The 18365-nt window shown below is 40.8% G+C and overlaps 1 protein-coding gene across 4 annotated transcripts in view; it reads left to right on the top strand.

The window, feature by feature from the left end:
* Positions 1–18365, top strand: part of gmds (GDP-mannose 4,6-dehydratase) — a 68607-nt gene that overhangs the window by 4324 nt on the left and 45918 nt on the right. For all 4 annotated transcript variants that reach the window (XM_077533402.1, XM_077533400.1, XM_077533403.1 and 1 more), the window contains exons 2-7: positions 1233–1277; positions 1733–1820; positions 1981–2090; positions 9097–9289; positions 9874–9978; positions 15287–15414. In XM_077533402.1, coding sequence (XP_077389528.1) covers positions 1233–1277; positions 1733–1820; positions 1981–2090; positions 9097–9289; positions 9874–9978; positions 15287–15414 — 669 coding nt within the window. The remainder of the gene's footprint in view (positions 1–1232; positions 1278–1732; positions 1821–1980; positions 2091–9096; positions 9290–9873; positions 9979–15286; positions 15415–18365) is intronic.

Raw genomic sequence — 18365 nt, 5'->3', positions numbered from 1 at the left:
AAAAAAAAAAAAATTATTGAGGCATGTATTTGCTAATGCATGCACACATTACGTCCTGACCATTAGCGTGGATTTTAAACATAAAAGGGCCAAAATATGCCTTGTGAAACTTAAACTGCACTTTAAAAAAACAAAAAAACAAAAAAAAAACTAGCCACCAGAGGGTGCTAGAACTGCACAAATGGAAATCAATAGCCAAGCACTTTAGTTTTCATAATGAACTATGCAGAGAGATGACGTTTGCCTGTCACATTGTTTGTCCTCCATTGTAGTCTTAAGTCGGATTCCTTGGCAGACTTGTCCCGTGATGTCACGCGGGCAGGATGGACAGTTGACTCAAATTCCATCATGCCTGGGAGTCCTTCAACCTTTCTCTCTCTTCTGCCTTCTGTTCCCTCTCCGACTTGTACAGGAAGTCCGTCCGGGCCTGGCCCGGCCGTGCAAAGACGTCTACGTGCGCATATGTGAGTCGGATAGACGGGATGAAACGGCAGGACCGCCTCACAATGTTCCACAGTGTTGCAGAATGTGCGGTTGGAAAGTCTGAGGATGGGGGGGGAAAAAAAAAAGAAAGAGGATGAGTTGAATGGATGACGGGAACAAGACGGGATTCACAAACCAATACGCACGTCCAATTGCAATCCGTCCGACGTGGGCCTCCCTGCAACACCTCAACAGTACCGTTGACGTTTTTCAGCATGGGGTCCATTGCGACTCGGTCAAAAGGAACGAGCCGAGCTAGATGTTCTCTTAAACAGAAGATGACGGAAGAAGCTCAAGTACCAGAACATCGAACGCAGTAGAATGGTTAGAGCCAGTCTGTATTATGAGGCTTGGGGACACCTATGGAACTTGGGCCGTGGAAACCAGATAAAAAGAGAGGGTGAGGAGGGGATTTTTTTTTTTCCCCCAGAGAGTGCAGAGTGCAGGCTCTTCTCACGAGCCTTGAACTGAGTGTCTTCTCTCCTTTTTTTGTTGTGTTTAATAAATGTCAAAGCTGACAGTGGGATTAGCAACTCGGACGTTGATGAAGTTAGCCGCTAGCAGCTAACAGCAGCGGCATCTAAAGTGAATTGCACGACACACTGGTTTCAATTCAGCCAACGGACGTGCTCACACGCGATCGGGATCGGGATCACTTCACCGATCGGTTATGAGTGCAGCGTACAATAGGCACCGAGTGTATGAATGAGTCTTTTTCATTTGTCGTCTGATCTTTTTCTCATTTCTAGGATGGCTCTTACCTGGCGGAGTTTCTGCTCTCCAAAGGATACGAGGTGAGAAAGGAAGCGGGACTTTGCTTCATCTTTCTTTCCTTTGATCTTTCCTCTGGTCTCCTGACCTTCTGAAGTTCACCACTCTGGCGAGACTCTCAAGTATCCGGTTAAGGTGAAGGGGAAAAAAGAAAAAAGGAAGACGGACTGCAGGCTTGCCAAACACGTTTACTCAAACTTTCATCCATCCATCCATCCATCCATCCATCCATCCATCCACCCATCCAATTTTCCATCCATCCACCCACTCACCCGTCCGTCCATCCAACCATCCGTCCATTCAACCATCCATCCATCCATCCCTTCATCCATCCATCCATCCATCGTCCATTCTTCCATTCAACCGTCAATCCATCCATCCATTCACACATCCAATTTTAAATGTGATGCCACTTTGATATGAGCCGGCTCAGAGTTGAGCGCACCTCCATATCATGCCAAACGTCTGTCTTCATCAGGTTCATGGCATTTTGAGGCGCTCCAGTTCCTTCAACACCGGACGCATTGAACATCTTTACCAGAACCCTCAGACACATACTGAAGGCAGTAAGTGGTCTCCTTTCCTACACGTTGTTCATATTCATCATAAATCAAGCGACCAACGAGGAAGTCGTAAAGAATCTCTCCGGCTGTATTTGTGACTTCTTTTCAGAATTGAGGAGGTTCTTTCATTTAATTAGTAACATTTGTTAACTTTGTTTGGCAGATATGAAACTGCACTATGGTGACCTGACGGACAGCACGTGTCTGGTGAAGATCATAAACGAAGTCAAACCAACGGAGATCTACAACCTGGGCGCTCAGAGCCATGTCAAGGTAGCCCCTCCTTACTTCTTATTCATGGCGACTCACATCCAAATTGCTATCATTTGCTCCCAAAAATGTATAAATACGGTCTATTTTAAATGTTTTAAGTGTCCCAAAGACATATTTAGACGTGCTTTTTTTTAATGTGTTTTGTTTTTGTTTTTTTATGCTAGAGCATACAGAAGGATTTGATGCAACCTTTCAACTGCAAAGAATGGTTGTAGAAATTGTAGTTATTACACAAACGGCCAGAAGGTGGCAGCAGAGTATAAGAGATCAGCCAGGGCCACGTTGAAAACAAGCAGATTACCCCACAATTCAAAACAGATTATCGATATATTGGTCAGGTAATAAATCCACGATAACCTGCGATAAAACTAATCATAAAATAATAATAATAATAATAATATAAATAATAAATACAAATAAAATAGTAAATAAATAATCAATCAATAAATAATAATACAAATAAAAAATAATTCACCATATAATCTAAATCAATATATATTATAAAATATATGTAAGAAATAAAATAAAGACTACATATTTAATAATAATAATAATAAGACTAATTTCATGTCTTCTTCGCCTGAAGACTTCCGTACATTTCTCTGCCACGCTTTTGAGGTGCTTGAGGTCCTTGCAAAATCAGTCAAAATCCAGTTTCCATCAGCGATCGTCTTGAAAAACACAGACAGGCAGACAAGACGCTTCAATGTTTGTTTTGCAACAAAGCAGTCAGCGGTACACCTTCGAACAAGCGACTTTGCTGTTGAACTGACGCTTGTAAGCAACGTGGATCATTTGTGTTGGTCCCGCCGGAGAGTGTCAGTCACCACAGAGGAAAAGATCAGTCAACCCGGACGGCATCTGCGTCTTCCCGGCAGCGAGCGTCGCTCGTCTCTGCACGAGTGGGAATCCCCTTTTGACGCCAGCTTGTCATCGAGGCCAGGATTTACTTCTGTTGGCGGAAAATGCGATGGAAATATTCACAGAAAATACAGAATAAAAAAAATCAAATAGGTGGCTCAGGAGAGAGAATAGTTGTGACTGTGTTTTGGGTTGGATCATTGGTCCTTTTGTTATGGTCCTCCAATGTGATTATGATAGGGATGCAATGATATCCAAACATCACAATATAGTATCGCGATATGTAGCTCACGGTACGATAATATATATATATATATATATATATATATATATATATATATATATATGTATATATACATACGGCGTTGCTGGCGCTGACCAATCCCTTTATGAAAAAGTGAAAAAGGGCCAGAATACAAAACGAGGCTGACGTGCCTGCCTCCAGATGTTGAAAATGAACTTTAGCTTTAAGAATAGTCGCGCTTGTGCCAAGTCAAACATGTCTGCACTTTCCCTATTGAGAGGAATGTGTTGTGGTTGCCCTTTGCCAGTCCGAATTGTTGCTACATTCATGAGTCACTTCTTTTTTCTTTTTTTTTTAAGCAAATGCGTAATTGCTGGATTGAATTGCACTCATCCTAATGGGCGAGTGTGGCTTGGTGTGGAGACTTCAGTGCACAAACAAATGTAAACAATACACATACCAAAATGAGATTGTCTCAAATCAAGCCAGAGTTTAATCACTTAAGAGTAGTTTGACGGATAGATGGCAGCAGTGAGTCATTGCAGCCAACACTCTTGGGACCTGAGCTCAGCAAATGCAATGAATCTGTAAATATTTGTTTTGTTTGTTTGTTTGTTTGTTTGTTTGAAGGGATAACAACATTGAGACAAACAACACAATAACCATACCGCTTGGTGCGTTGCCGAAACAAAACACCGTTGTTCCTTCTAGACAATTGGAGTGTAATCGTTAGGAGTGTGAATTGCCTAGTACCTGGCGATTCGATCTGTATCACCATTTTTAGGTCACAATTCAATACCGATTAATACCGATAAGAATCTATAAGTCAATTATTGCGATTTAAAAAACAAACAAACTTTACTCAAAGTTAGACAATACTAATAAGTAAACGTTTACATGTACCCTATAAGATTTGTATGAAAATGCATTTATTTATCTGACACTTTAGGCTTATAACCGTGAGTAATTGCATTTATTTAACAAACAGGTTGCAAACTGCATTGAAATTTTGGATGGAACTGCTGACTCTTGCAAGGTGGAAAAAAACGTATGCACTGAACAGTTTGCCAAATCCTGTTGAAATCAAGTCACTTCCTGTTGAAATCAGGGCACTTCCTGTTGTAATCAGGGCACTTCCTGTTGAAATAAGGTCAGTTCTGGATCACTTCCTGTTGAAATCAGGTTACTTCCGGGTCGCTTCCTGTTGAAATCATGTCAATCCCTCGGTGCTTGATTTGTGGATCTTTTCCCCTCTTCTCCATTCATTCCCTCTGGGTTTTTTGGGAATTGTGTCGCCACGGTAACTCGGAATTCCGATAAAAGCAATCAGATTGAGCCGCATCTTTTGATAACTCATTTGTGCCGGTACGTTTAACGGTTCGGGCAAAATTTTGTCTTAAACATTTTGGTTTAAAAAAAAAAAAGACAAATAATAAACGGCGTTTTCTAGGATAGTAATATGTGCCTGCTTTTGCTTCGCAAGCGGTAACTCCGCTACAGTCACACAATAAATGAATTGCGCATTTTACAATCTTTTGTCCCTCCTCCATTATAAATTTCCGTCTTAAAAAATATGCCCTCCATTTTCTTATCTGGGTTCAGGGTCAATGGATGAGAGGTAACGCGACAGCGGGAACGTTCTCAAAAACTGATAAAACGACCAAAAGAAAGCTGGTCAGGGAGGCTCCCAACATTTGAGACAACGTCAGGAATATCTGGCAAGTCATGCCTGTTTTTTTTGTGTTTTTTTTTCATCGGTATGGAATACGGAAGCCTTATGTTACAAAGAAAAACATCTGAGCCTGGCTACATTTTGTATAAACACAGCTGCAACTGTCAAAAGGTGGAAGGGAATCAGGAATAGTTCCAACACTGTTCAGTGTAAAAATTATTTTTTTGGACCTCTTCTCTAAGTAATTAATTATTCAATTTTAGCTGTTTATACAGGATAATATATATGAGTGATATTGTGATAATGACAATAATTTAGCGCCTCAAAACTGATGTATAGCTGATAACAATTGAAAGCTAGCTTTTAAAGCATTCTGAATATTATTTTTTTGTTATGTTGGAACATGCCCGGAATGTTGTGAACAAATACGTACAGTAGATGTATTTGTTTTTTTTTTTTTTTGCTGTTGCCGATGTGTTAGCAAAGCATCCCGTTGAACGTGCCTGCGATTTAGCCGAGCGTCTCGTCTTGAGGGCTTATTTTGGACGCACACCAGCAACTGTCATTGCGGTATGCCGTTTGCGTACAAGTTGTAACTGTTGTTTGAGATCGTCACAGACACAATGGAAGCTCTCATTTCTTTGCTGTCACATTTGGAGATGATAGATACGGCGCGCGTGATGCGCAGGTGTCGGCGCAATTCCGATCCTCGTGGTTACTTCAAATGTGCGTCCAAGATCAATTGGAAGACGACATCTTAGCTTTGTTAGGTTATGTTGTGTTCTATGTACAATATATTTAGGTTGGTTCCTCATGAACCGCAATAATGTTCCCGGGTCAATTTGACCCAGGAGTCTCATGATAAAATAGCATCGCAATAAACATTATTAACTGCTTTCATTGCAAATATTTGCAATAATAAGTGAAGGAAGTTTCCATATAACTACTATTTGTTACTTTGAAATTGGTCAGTTTGACCCGGGCTATATTTTTGTTTAATGTTCCAAAAGTGCTCTCGGATGCTGCACAATTTTAAATGCAAATGTCAAAATTGCCTGTTGGTGAAAAGTTGCAAAAATAAAAAAAACTACGAATTTAAAATGGGTCAAATTGACACGGACTATGTTTAATGTCCCAAAAGCATTCCGATAAACATTAGTAACCATTTTAATTGTGAACTGTTTGAATTGCTAAGAAATTTCACAGAAAAAAAAATACTCATTTGTATCTTCAACTTTAAAATGGGTCAATTTGACCCGGGCCATGTTTAATGTTCCAAAAGCATTCCGATAAAAATTAGTTACCATTTTAATTGTGAACTGTTTGAATTGCTAAGAAATTTCATAGGAAAAAAAACTACTCATTTGTATTTTCAACTTTAAAATGGGTCAATTTGACCCGGGCTGTTTGATGTTCCAAAAGCAATCCAATAAACATTAGTTACCATTTTAATTGTGAACTGTTTGAATTGCTAAGAAATTTCATAGGAAAAAAAACTACTCATTTGTATTTTCAACTTTAAAATGGGTCAATTTGACCCGGGCTGTTTGATGTTCCAAAAGCAATCCAATAAACATTAGTTACCATTTTAATTGTGAACTGTTTGAATTGCTAAGAAATTTCATAGGAAAAAAAACTACTCATTTGTATTTTCAACTTTAAAATGGGTCAATTTGACCCGGGCTGTTTGATGTTCCAAAAGCAATCCAATAAACATTTAATATTTAATTGAACATATGTCAAAGTGAACAATTTGAATTGTCTGTCGTTGAAACGTTTCATACCATTTATACATTTTTACTCCTTAAATGGGTCAATTTGACCCGGAATGTTAAATGTTCCAAAACCAAGCCGATAAACATGGTTTATAGCTTATCATTAACCGTTTTTATTTGCACATACACCCAACATAACTTTCTTAGGCTGTTGATGTGATGTTTTGCAACAAAAAACTTTGTTGGGTCAATATGACCCGGTATATGCTCAATGTTTGCAAAGCATTTTTACTGTTTCCTTTGCGAATTACTCAAAATTAGTGTTTTTTTTTTTTTTGGTCTGTAGGTGCCAAGTTTGAGAGCGAATAGCTAATGTGTTCTTCAACTTTAAAATGGGTCAATTTGACCCGGAATATTTACTGTTCAAAAATAAATAAATAAATAAAACTCTGGGTCAGTATGACCCGGTATAATCTTAATGTTTCGAAAACTTTTTAACTGTTTTCATTGCAAATGACACAAAAGTACCTCTTTCTTTTTTTTTTATCTGTAGGTGCCAAGTTTGAGAGCAAATAGCTCGCATTTGTTCTTTAGCTTGAAAGTGGGTCATTTTGACCCACAACATAATAGGAGGGTTAAATCTCAATATTTTTGCCCGTCTCATCTGGAAGACTCAAGATGCTGCTTAAAGTCGTTTTTTTTTTTATTATGTTTTTTGATTTTTGATGTTTTTTTTTATTTTCAAGCAAAAGCCTTTGAAAATGTTGCAGCGTCTCTGTCCGAGCCAATTTTTTTTCTCCTCTATCTGGAGCAGACAGGAAGTGAGTTCCCGGATGTGAGTTATTGGAATATGTAGATGAAGTGTAAGGTATCCGATTTGGTATGCAAGTCTTTGAACGGGTCTCTGTGAGCCCGTCTTGATATCCGCTCCCACGCGGGGAAACGTGTAAGACGACCTGGGCCGGGCAACTCGAAAACGTTTTGCGGCTTTGCTAGTCATATATTAGTCCGAGCGCAAAAAAAAATAAAAAAATAAAAAATAAGACGGGTTCAACCGATCAATTTCTAATGGACTGTTTGTAAATGTTTTTTGCATTTGTGTTCTTTGGACTTTGGACTACCGTGCTGCTGTAAATTGAGTCTGCAGTCTTCTGCTCTGAAAATGCGCTGGTGTGCGTGTGTGCGTGTAAAACGATGTTCTCCGGAGCAAACATCTGGGCAGCCAGAGGTTGCACTTGCGGTTCAAGCCAGGTTGCTGTCGGATCGTGGGATAGTGCGGGTCAGCTCCAGTTCTTCCTTCCTTCCTTCAAAAGATGGAGTTGGCTGGATAATATATATTTGTCATCTTCTACACATATGCATTATTGAACACCAACAAAATGACCCCAATGCTTAAACGGTTATCAATCGCTATTAGCATTAGCACGCTAGCAGTGAACACTGAAAGGTAAACAAACACTAACTACCATTTTAGTTGACACGTACATTATTATATCGACGTTACACATGTTATCGTGTCTGGAATCATTTGCTCCGGGTGATGCATTACAATAGAATTATTAACAACAACAAAAAACTAGCGAGGCAGGCGGGGACTTTCCACAATTTTTCGGCACGTCTGTTGAATTTGACAGGCAATCTTCAAGTGGGCTGACCTGCCCGAACATATCGTTGCCTTCAAGTTTGATTTGACGTGTTTGACTTGTATGTGTTCGTCGTCACCATAGCTGCAACACACTCAAATGTAGCTGAAGATGATTACAATTATAATCGGTGAACGTAATGTCTTGCTTCGGTTACATAACTCGACTAGCGTTGCTTGTCAAGATCTTGCCTGAAATGAAATAACAAAACAATGATCATATCAATCATCACATTGTTTTTTTTGTTTTTTTGTAGCACGCCGGCTCCCTCTAGTGGTATGTGAATCAATAATGTGGTTTTCCATCCAAATGTTTTCACATTTTTAAGTAAATTTTGTGCAAAAACAAACATTGTGCCAACTTGTGCCCGTTTCCAATGAGTATTAATTTGTGAATATTTGAAAAGGAAACGACGTCATACAAAAGCGTCTCTCTTTGCTATTTTTTTTTATTAATTACAGAAATATATCAGTTTCTTCTCCCCACCAAATATACCTTACTTTATCGTCTGCCGCCATTGTTTGTGACTTACATTTTGGACGTGTGATGTGAGAGATTTCGTTATCCTCTAGCATTAAACAAATATATATAAAAAGGTAGAAATACGTCTTTGGGACACTTAAAACATCTAAAATAGAACGTATTTATACGTTTTTTTGGGAGCAAATGAGTTAAAGTAACGTCTTTTATTTTGCTATATATTTAAGTACATTCTTCATTTTAAAACTGGGTATAAGGCTCCCATAGCTAACAATGTACATTTTAGGAATAAATGTTCTGTCTTGTGTTTTTAAATTTTTGTGTCTTTATTTATTTATTTATTTTTACCAGGTCGAAGTATGAAGCCTTGTTTTTCGGTCTCTTCCTTTAGATCTCCTTCGAATTGGCCGAGTACACGGCAAACGTGGACGGCGTGGGAACGCTGCGTCTTTTGGACGCCATCAAGACGTGCGGCTTGACCGGCAGCGTCAAGTTTTATCAGGCCTCCACCAGCGAGCTGTACGGCAAAGTGCGGGAGATCCCGCAGACGGAAGCCACGCCCTTTTACCCTCGCTCGCCTTACGGTAACGCGTTGGTTCACCGCCGATGTTTTTTTGCCCGGTGTGCTCGCGTGTTTGACTATTGCCGCACGGTTAATCATATGTGCGCCGCTAACCCAAGACCGCAGCGACTCTCTGTGAAACAAAGACGCCTTTATATTCACACCGCTCGTTTCCAGCGCAAAATGCGTCCAGTTGCAGGCTCTCGTTTGTGTCAATGACCTCCTCGCTTGACACTTGACCGAAAATTGCGCGCTGTAACATGGCGATATATTGCCGAATCAATATTTTTATTAAACTCCCCCGAGTAGTGAATGGAGAGCAATGTGCCAAGCGGCCGCTATCTTTGTGGAATCTTTAAAAATAAATAAATACATAAATAAACTAAATAATGATTTCAAATGGCTCTAAAATCTTGAATAACAAATTAAAAAAAAAAACAGTTGACTGCCCACACTTTTCTTGTCACCAATAATTTTCCACTTGCGACAGGTTACACTTTGAATAATGTTGATGAAGTCAAGTCCATATTGCCACTGAAATGGGCACCAAATCTGCTCATGCAATAAAATACCACAAAAACGACTGCGTATTTGTCACTCATCAAGGTGCTGCCAAATTGTACGCCTACTGGATCGTGGTCAACTTCCGGGAAGCCTACAACATGTTTGCTGTCAACGGGATCCTCTTTAACCACGAGAGTCCGAGGAGAGGTAAGAAAACACCATTTTAAACACCATCTAAATATGTTTCATCAAAAAAATGATTTCAGTGCATCTATTTGCTTCCCTTTTACTACTAGTGTAAACCTTTTGTGGCGAGCCATTATTAGCTTTTTTGCTGGCTGACCCTTGACCCTGCTCGGGTTCGTTGTCTGGGGGGGGGTAGAAATCATAAACACCTGAGCGCTTGACCTGGGCGCACCGCTTGAGATCAAGTCATGTGGTATTCATTTTTGGATCGCGGTGGCGTGTAAATCAGGTTCAACCGGTGCCTGCAACACCTCGGGGCATACGGCACATATTTAAAATGTCACAACCACTTTCTTGTCATTTTTGTTTTTGTTTTGTGTACTGGATTGTAAGGTAATAAGAAAGCAGACTGTCCAATTGTTGTTTTCATATGAAATACAAGACTAACTAAGTGCAAATTGTGTGGGAATGCTGAATGCTGAGATTTGAATGCATGTGGAATGCTTATGAAGTAAATTGATAGATAAATTATGAAATGATGACCTCCTGGTTACTGGACTTTACCAACTGTGCCACCGAGCAGTATCAGACACCTGGTAATGATGAAAACTTATATGGATGGAAGTGGGTGTGGAAAATGATACTTAGAAATAGTTCAATGTCTGTCCCATTGAAAATGAATGGGGGAAAAAGTTGATATTACAAGTTAAATTGTGCAAATACTACAAGTAATGTGGAATCAGACGATATATATACCCCGGGAGGCATGAATTTTTGAAGCTAGTTGAAATTTGAAAACTGTAATTTGGAAGTATTATGTGGGAGTTATTACGCGGCAAAAAAAATGTGGAGAATTGCTTCAGCATTCCCACAATAATTGCCAATATAATACCATCTGTATATGTATTTACAATCGAAAAGTCTGTGTGACTTATTCCCGGTAGCCACATCCATGTGTCGGAAGGTTGTTTCCAAAAAAATAGGAACGGGCGGGGAAGAATTGACATGGAAGAACAAGAAAACACGGGCGTGAGTTTCTGGCATGGCTTTTTTTTTCTTTCTGTCATCTCAAGTTTCACGGCCCATGGAATTATGACGCGACTTTCTGGCAGCTGTAGTCAAGGTGAAACGGTCGACCTCCTGCCCCGTTTGGGCTCAAAACTTGCTCGACGTACATCCCCGAGCACCCCCCCCCCCCCCCCCCCCCCTTTAGCAGGCCTCATCCTGGCTGTTCCCGAGTGCTGCTGCCAGGAAAGGAAACACACGTGAACACGACTGCCAGCAACAGAGCCGGCTTTGTCCCGCTTGAAGCGCAGCTTCCATGCCGCACTCATTAGAGAAAGGAGAGCACATCGGGAGCATAGGTGTGAGCTTTATGAGGAGACCTTTAAGGTGGCAACCGAATCGGCTCGGTTGCAGTTTAACCTCAAAACCGTACTTTGGAGTTGAATTTGACCCTGACCACACTTGTAACTCAAAACCATCAGATTAGGTTTCATTTGGAACCGGAGTGGGTGAGTGCAGACAAAAAACAAACAAACTTGTAACAAATCTTCTGGAGAGACGCTCGTCTGCTTTCTTACTACTGTGGATTTGCCTTTGAGCAAGGCAGCCACCCCCACAGCCCGGCTCAAAACGTGCAGCACTATTTGCACCCCCCCCGTTCGCGCTGTCCTTGCGTGGTGCCTCCATGTTTGGGCGCCAATGAAAAATGCAGGAGAGACTGAATTTAATTTCACCTTAAAAAAGGTGCAAATATACAAATTAGTATTAATCATGTTTTCTTTTTGTTTACAATTATGCTGATTTTATAATTGTGGGAATAATGAAAGCACCGTTCAAATTTCAACTTGCTTCAAAAATTCACACCTTTCCGGGGTACATATATATATCGTCTTAATTCCACATTACTTACAGTACTCGCACAATTAACGTTAAACATCAACTTTTCCCCATTCATTTTCAATGGGACTGACATTGAATGTTTTCTAAGTCCCACTTTCCACGCCCATTTCCATACATACAACTGATCATCATTACCATCGCTATCATATTGTTGAGTTGAGCACTTGGTTAAGTGCGTTGTCCGGGAGGTCCCGGGTTCGAATCCCACCTCTGAATGTACATTGCAAATATATCCATGGCAATTCTACTTAGTGATATAAATGACTATCATATCAGGAAATGCTTTACAATTTCACTGAAATGATTAAATGCACGTTGGCTTTCATCACGGGGTTCAAAGCCCGCTTGGACCACATTTTAGTACATTCGATGGTTTGATACCAACTGACTGTCAGATCAGGAAATGGATTATAATTTCCCCGAAATTATTAGATCTCACCTTTGACAGATTTCAGTTCAAGTTTTGTTTTCACTCATTTATCGTTCAACTTCAATTTAAACTTTGTCATTTTCACATGATTTATCTTTCAATTTACTTCATAAGCATTCAGCATTCCCACACAATTTCTCCAGAAATTGCACTTAGTCGAGTTGAAATTGTAGTTGAATTTTGATTAATTGCACAACCCTACTAATTGCATATTTTTAAAAAAAAAGTGATGTAAGATCCTGACGTGAATGCGAGTGAATCTAAAATCCCCGCGTTGTTGTTTCTCCCTCCTTAACTCATTCACTGCCAGTCATTATAGAAAATTTTTACATTTCCAATACTCACGTGATATTACATTCAATAATTATATATAAACCGAATCTACCAAATAACAGAATAGACTCCCTACTTTTTGTCCCGTCCCGTTCTTTTATAATTGACAGCAGAAAAATGTAGGTTTGCCAAAATACAGCCATTTCTCCCATGGACTCTGAAACTGTGTTTATTTCCTATAAAATGGGGCAATGATGTCATCTACCGGTGGTTGGGCATCAGTAAAGTTGTTTCCAAGTTTGATATTTACAGTGGAGCATGCTCAGATTCGCCCCCATTTAGCACCGCTCTAAAAAATACAATTGACAAGTATACTTGTCAAAGGCAGTGAATGAGTTTTAAAGACGTAGCGGAACCGTGCTAACAGGCTAGCAACATGCGCAAGCATCAACACGCTACATGCTTTTAGGCGCGTCTCGCCTCCTCTTGGTCTGTTTCTGCTCAGCCTGCAGCGCTTGTCAGGATCGTATGAAATAATTGCTACAAATTTGGGTGCATTGCTACGATTGCCCTGGCGGGATTTTCCTGAGTCTAAATCGAGGCTCTGCTCCATGTCAGGGCAATGGCAAGCAAATGTCGAGACGGAGCCGTGCTATTATGGCCAGCGTTGGCTCAGGAGGCAGAAAAAAAAAAAAGTAACATTCATCAAAGATATGCTGAGGTTAAAAACGGTCGCACAGTTGTGAGAGGTTACGAGAGATTGATTTACATTTCCAAGTATTTATAGAATGAAAAGAGATGCCATTTTTGGAAATCATATCTTGGCTTTTTTTTTGCCTTTTCGGGGACGCCCGAAATTCGTCTCCAATCACGTCTTTCAACTGAGACGCTGCATTAGTGGAGCTGACGCGATAATGCTCGGGTTTGATTTCCAACTCGCTTATTTTGCTTGGACAAGGGTAACTTTTATGAGCGGGCTCTCCGCAGCGTCTTTCTTTTTTCCCCTCCACAGCTTGAAACAGGGAACACGACACCGGGCCTGAGTGTTCCGCCAAAAAAGACGCGGGACTTCGCTAACCCCCGCTAACGGCAGATAAATTATGAGCCCATTTTGCTGTCTGCACACATTACAAGCCGCGTGTAACGGCTCCGAATATTTCTCCGGTCGTTCGTGTAGCTCGTGTCCATGTGATTTCTCCTCATATTCAACTCTGCAAGTTGGGGAAAAACCCGGATGATCCTGCCCGTTGATTTTCCCGGCACTTTTCTGCGATGATGTTGAAGCAACGCTGACTGTGCAAAAAGCACAGCAATACAAAGGACTAATGAAATCCAGTTTTTTTTTTAGGTATTATTATTGATGAACACTTAACATGGAAATTACAGATAGAATATGTCAAATCTAAGGTGTCACAAATTATAGCAGTTGTACACAAGGCGAAAGAATCATTGAACAAGAATACTTTGTTGTTATGTAATTCATTGATTGTTCCATACCTGACCTATTGCATTGAAGTTGTGCGTGTGTGCAGCCAAATCCTACACGATCTTTCTTCTACAGAAATGTGCAATTCGTGTCATTTGCGGTTCCAAAAAAATTCAATGAATTGATGGAGTTGAACCACCTCAAAATAATGCTTAAAACCCATCATGAAATTTTACCGATTCGTGTCATTTGCGGTTGTGGATACAGAGACCACACGAATGCACTATTTATACAACTAAAAACTTTAAAATTCAATGAATTGAGGGATTTTAGCTGCCTCAAAAATAATGTTTAAAGCCCATCGTGAATTGTTACCGATTCGTGTCATTTGCGGTTACGGATACAAAGACCACACTAATCCGTTATTTATGCAACTAAAAGCTTATTAAAATTCAATGACTTGATGGAGTTTAACCACCTCAAAATAATGCTTAAAGCCCGTCATGAAATTTGACCCATTCGTGTCATTTGCGGTTGCGGATACAGAGACCACACGAATGCATTATTTATACAACTAAAAACGTTAAAATTCAATGAATTGGTGGAGTTTAGCCGTCTCAAAAATAATGTTTAAAGCCCGTCGTAAAATTTTACCAGTTAATATACAAATTAAATTTAAAATAAAAAAAGATGGAAAGTGAGTACAAATTTAGAGGAACAGATGTTTTCTCCAAAACAAAAAAGAACAACGTATCCATGCTGCTGAATCATTTTACAGCGTTGTTATATTGAAAGCGTCTTGCTGTCATTTATTCTGTGCTGATTATTTGTTGTTGTTGTTGTTGGCAGATAACATAAGTTTGACTTCTTTCTGTCCCTTTTCATTTCTCTTTTTTGAAAGTAATAAAATTGAATCGAATTGAAAATCCCCTGGTGTTCCTTCAACAACTAAACTCGCTGTCTGATTTGCTTTGGCATATCGGTCCGATTTCACACCAAGACCTTCAATTACAGAGCAAAATGACAGAGTGGAGCTAAGCTGCTCTGGCTGAAATAGCAAGTGGGAACAAATTGACTTGACTTAGGCTGGCTGTTTTGTTTTTGAAGAAGCTGGTTTGATATTTATCGGAATTGTTGGGAACCCTCGCCCAACCTCCATGAGCAATTATTGTCGCTCATTTTGACACTCTTGTTGTGCGTGTTCAGCAAAGATGAGAAACCATTTTTATTTATTTTTTAAGCTCCAATTGGAATAAGACTGTGCTCACTTTTATCATGCTTTTTTTTTTTTTAAGGGTCCAACTTTGTGACACGAAAGATCAGCCGTTCTGTGGCAAAGATTCACTTGGGCCAACTGGAGAGCTTCAGTCTGGGTAATCTGGATTCCAAGAGAGATTGGGGCCACGCCCAAGACTATGTCAAGGTAAGAACAATTCACCCAAAACATGTACACAAGAAGCAGAGGAACGCACGATGGCCCACTTTCCGACGTTGTTAAAAATCCACCTTACCGGTCGAGATATGAATAGCGGGTTAGCCTCAAGGCGTTAGCATTTGGCTAAAGTCGGACTCAACCGCTCATGAATAAGCATGATGTCACCGGAGCCACCGTCTTATTTTTTTGGAACAAAATACGGACAATCTATAAACGTTGTCAGCAGCAAAAACACGATGAACTGAAACAAACAAACAAAAGTGTCGCATTTACACGGAAAATTATTTTACGGTTGCACATGACTAAAATGCCATCCATCCATCCGTCCAACCAACCAACCATCCATCCATCCATCCAATTTTTCTCGGGGGTGCTGGAGCCTATCTCAACCGGCTTGTAAATTTCCCAGAGGGAGTCATCCCAAAGGGATCAATAAAGACATTCTGTACAATACCGCTGATTGGACGATGAGGCGTTGTACACATTTTGTTTTGACCAATCACGGCCACGGGTGAAAATGTAGTCTTCGTTCTCGTTGAAGGGGGGGGGGGGAAGCACGAACATCTTACCAGCTCGAAGTGCACGAAGCGACTCTCGCGGTTCAACGTTCAACCAGGAAACGGCGACAACAGAATTCATTGCAGCGTCCATTCGTCCGTGTTCGGTTTGTTTGTCTGTTATAGCCCCGCCATCAGCGGATGGCTTCCTGGTTTCGTCACAGCTGCATGTCCCGCCCCCAAACACAGTGTCGCGCTGTGATTGGCTTGAGTTTGTGATCTCACAAATATCGCGATAATTCATTGTGCGAAAGCAAGATTAACATTTTACTTGCCAAAGGTAAAATTCGGTGTTGAAAAAGGCGATGTTGATTGGCACCCTTGAACGCGTCCTTTAATGACGTCGACGGCATGGGCGCACCCGTGCCCTGCCGAAACCGTCTTCTACCTTTTGACACTTGACCCAGTTGACCGAACGTTGTGATCTGCAGTTTAACCTCCAACCCGAAAGAATGTTCCTCGCTCCCGACGCCACCGGCGTCACCCTCCTAAAAAACAACTCGGCGCGCGGCGAGAGCCCTTCAGCTGGACGCGGTGGCCCCGTCGAGACGTCCCTTTCATCTCCGCAGCCACGCGCGCGCCTTCCAAACTTGAACCCATCGCATGCTTTGACTGCGAGGAATGTTTCCTTCCACGCAACATAAACGGGTGGGGGGGCGACACCCCTGTTGGTTCATCGTTTCATCTCTGCGCTTGCCGCTTGGCACCACCACACCAAGACAAACGACGTATTTGTGTCACGGTCGGCATTCCCGTAATGTCTGGCTTTCTTCTGGGGGCTGTTCAAGGAAGGAACGAGGTGGCCTGGGGCGGGGGGGGATCCGGGTTGACGTCTACGGTCTCGCAGCATGCAGGATTGTAGCGCATGCCGCTCCCTTTTTTTTTTTCTTTTTTTTTTTGTGTTTTCTCTGGTTCGGGTTTGGCAGACAATCACAGGAGGCTTCAAACGGGACACGTAATTGAACTCGCAAATGATGTGGGAAAAAAGCTTCCAGTGTTGTTACGAGCACATCTGCACACGGTTGAGATACTTTTCCACCAAATCTTTAAATTCACTTCACTGCAGTGGAATTTGAAACAAAATATTATCCATTTGGTGTTTACATTGTGAGGGATGTAAGATGAGTGGTAATATATCCAAACTATTAGAACAATGAGGCCAGTTTTTAGGTTGTGTTCTGGATCGGGTCGCGGGGTCATTGATGAAATATGCTTATGCCGGCCGGTCAGGGGGGTCGTCTTTTGGATGAATCATGGAATCATGCTTATGCAGTTACTATGTCTCTTATGATTTTATTAACTCATTCAAACTCAAAAATGTGAAAATACGTTTTTTAATACTTTGTCCTTTTTTTTTCTTTTTTTTTTAAATGCTAGAGCAGACAGAAGGCTTTGATGCAGCTTCTGACCTGAAGAGGTCGCTTAAAGCAATGGTAGTTTTTTTTTTTAAAAGAAAGCTGTTTCTGCCGGTTTGTGAATAAACAAAAAAATGAAACTTAGCTATATAATGCTGATTGCTGCAATACATAAACAAATACAAATTACCTTTTTTTTTTTTTTTTTTTTTTTTACTGATGAAAGAAGAGACTAATGTTTTATTTGGTAGGTTCCATGTTTTTATAGCAAGAGAACACAATATTCTGTGGGCCTTGCAAAATCTGTCATAATCCCGTAAAACTGCCGTGAGCGAAGGGGGTTGCTTCAGTCAAAATGGCCGCCAGTGAATGAGTTAATAGGCTATTCCTAATGTATGTGGAAAAAATATTGAAATGATTTCTGAAATGTTTCACGGTCATGTGCAAGTTTGTCACGTTTCGTGTTAGCCTGCTAAAAAGTGCGATTGTGGGGAAAAAAATATTGCGCTAGCCAGAGAGTTTTTGGTGGGGAACATTTTGCGTTGAATGGAGCTTTTCAAGTCTTCTAGTCAAAACAAACGAGGTGATTCCAATCGTTGCGTTCTAATTTGCTTCAACCTGTACATGCGGCTGTGCATGTGGAGCCTCGCTTGAGACGCTCCAGGTTTCCTGTGGGAATTGCCAACAATCCAGATCTGCTCAATCAGGCACCGCCGCCACGCTTCATGTCGGCAAGCCAAACAGAAGCTTTTCGGCTAACGGGAGGTGGACGAGGGAGAAACAAAGGCGCATGTTTTGTTGAATATTATGCTTTGATGAACCATACATTTCTTCTGCTTAAAGTTCAGCCACTCCGCAGACCATCAAAGCCAGGAAGCGTCATCAGCACATCGGCGTTGCTTTTTTTTTATCATCTCGCTTTGAAACGCTCATCCAGTATAAGTTAAATGTAAACAAGCGGCAGTTTGTAAACAGAAGCATGTGTGTTGGCTCGAAGCCGACAACTTCTTTCGCAAGACAGGGAAAT

The sequence above is a fragment of the Festucalex cinctus genome, chromosome 10 (genome assembly GCF_051991245.1).
Source record: "Festucalex cinctus isolate MCC-2025b chromosome 10, RoL_Fcin_1.0, whole genome shotgun sequence".
Classification (NCBI taxonomy): Eukaryota; Metazoa; Chordata; class Actinopteri; order Syngnathiformes; family Syngnathidae; genus Festucalex; species Festucalex cinctus.
Note: the sequence above shows the minus strand (reverse complement) of the source record. Positions and strands in the feature narration are given on the sequence as shown.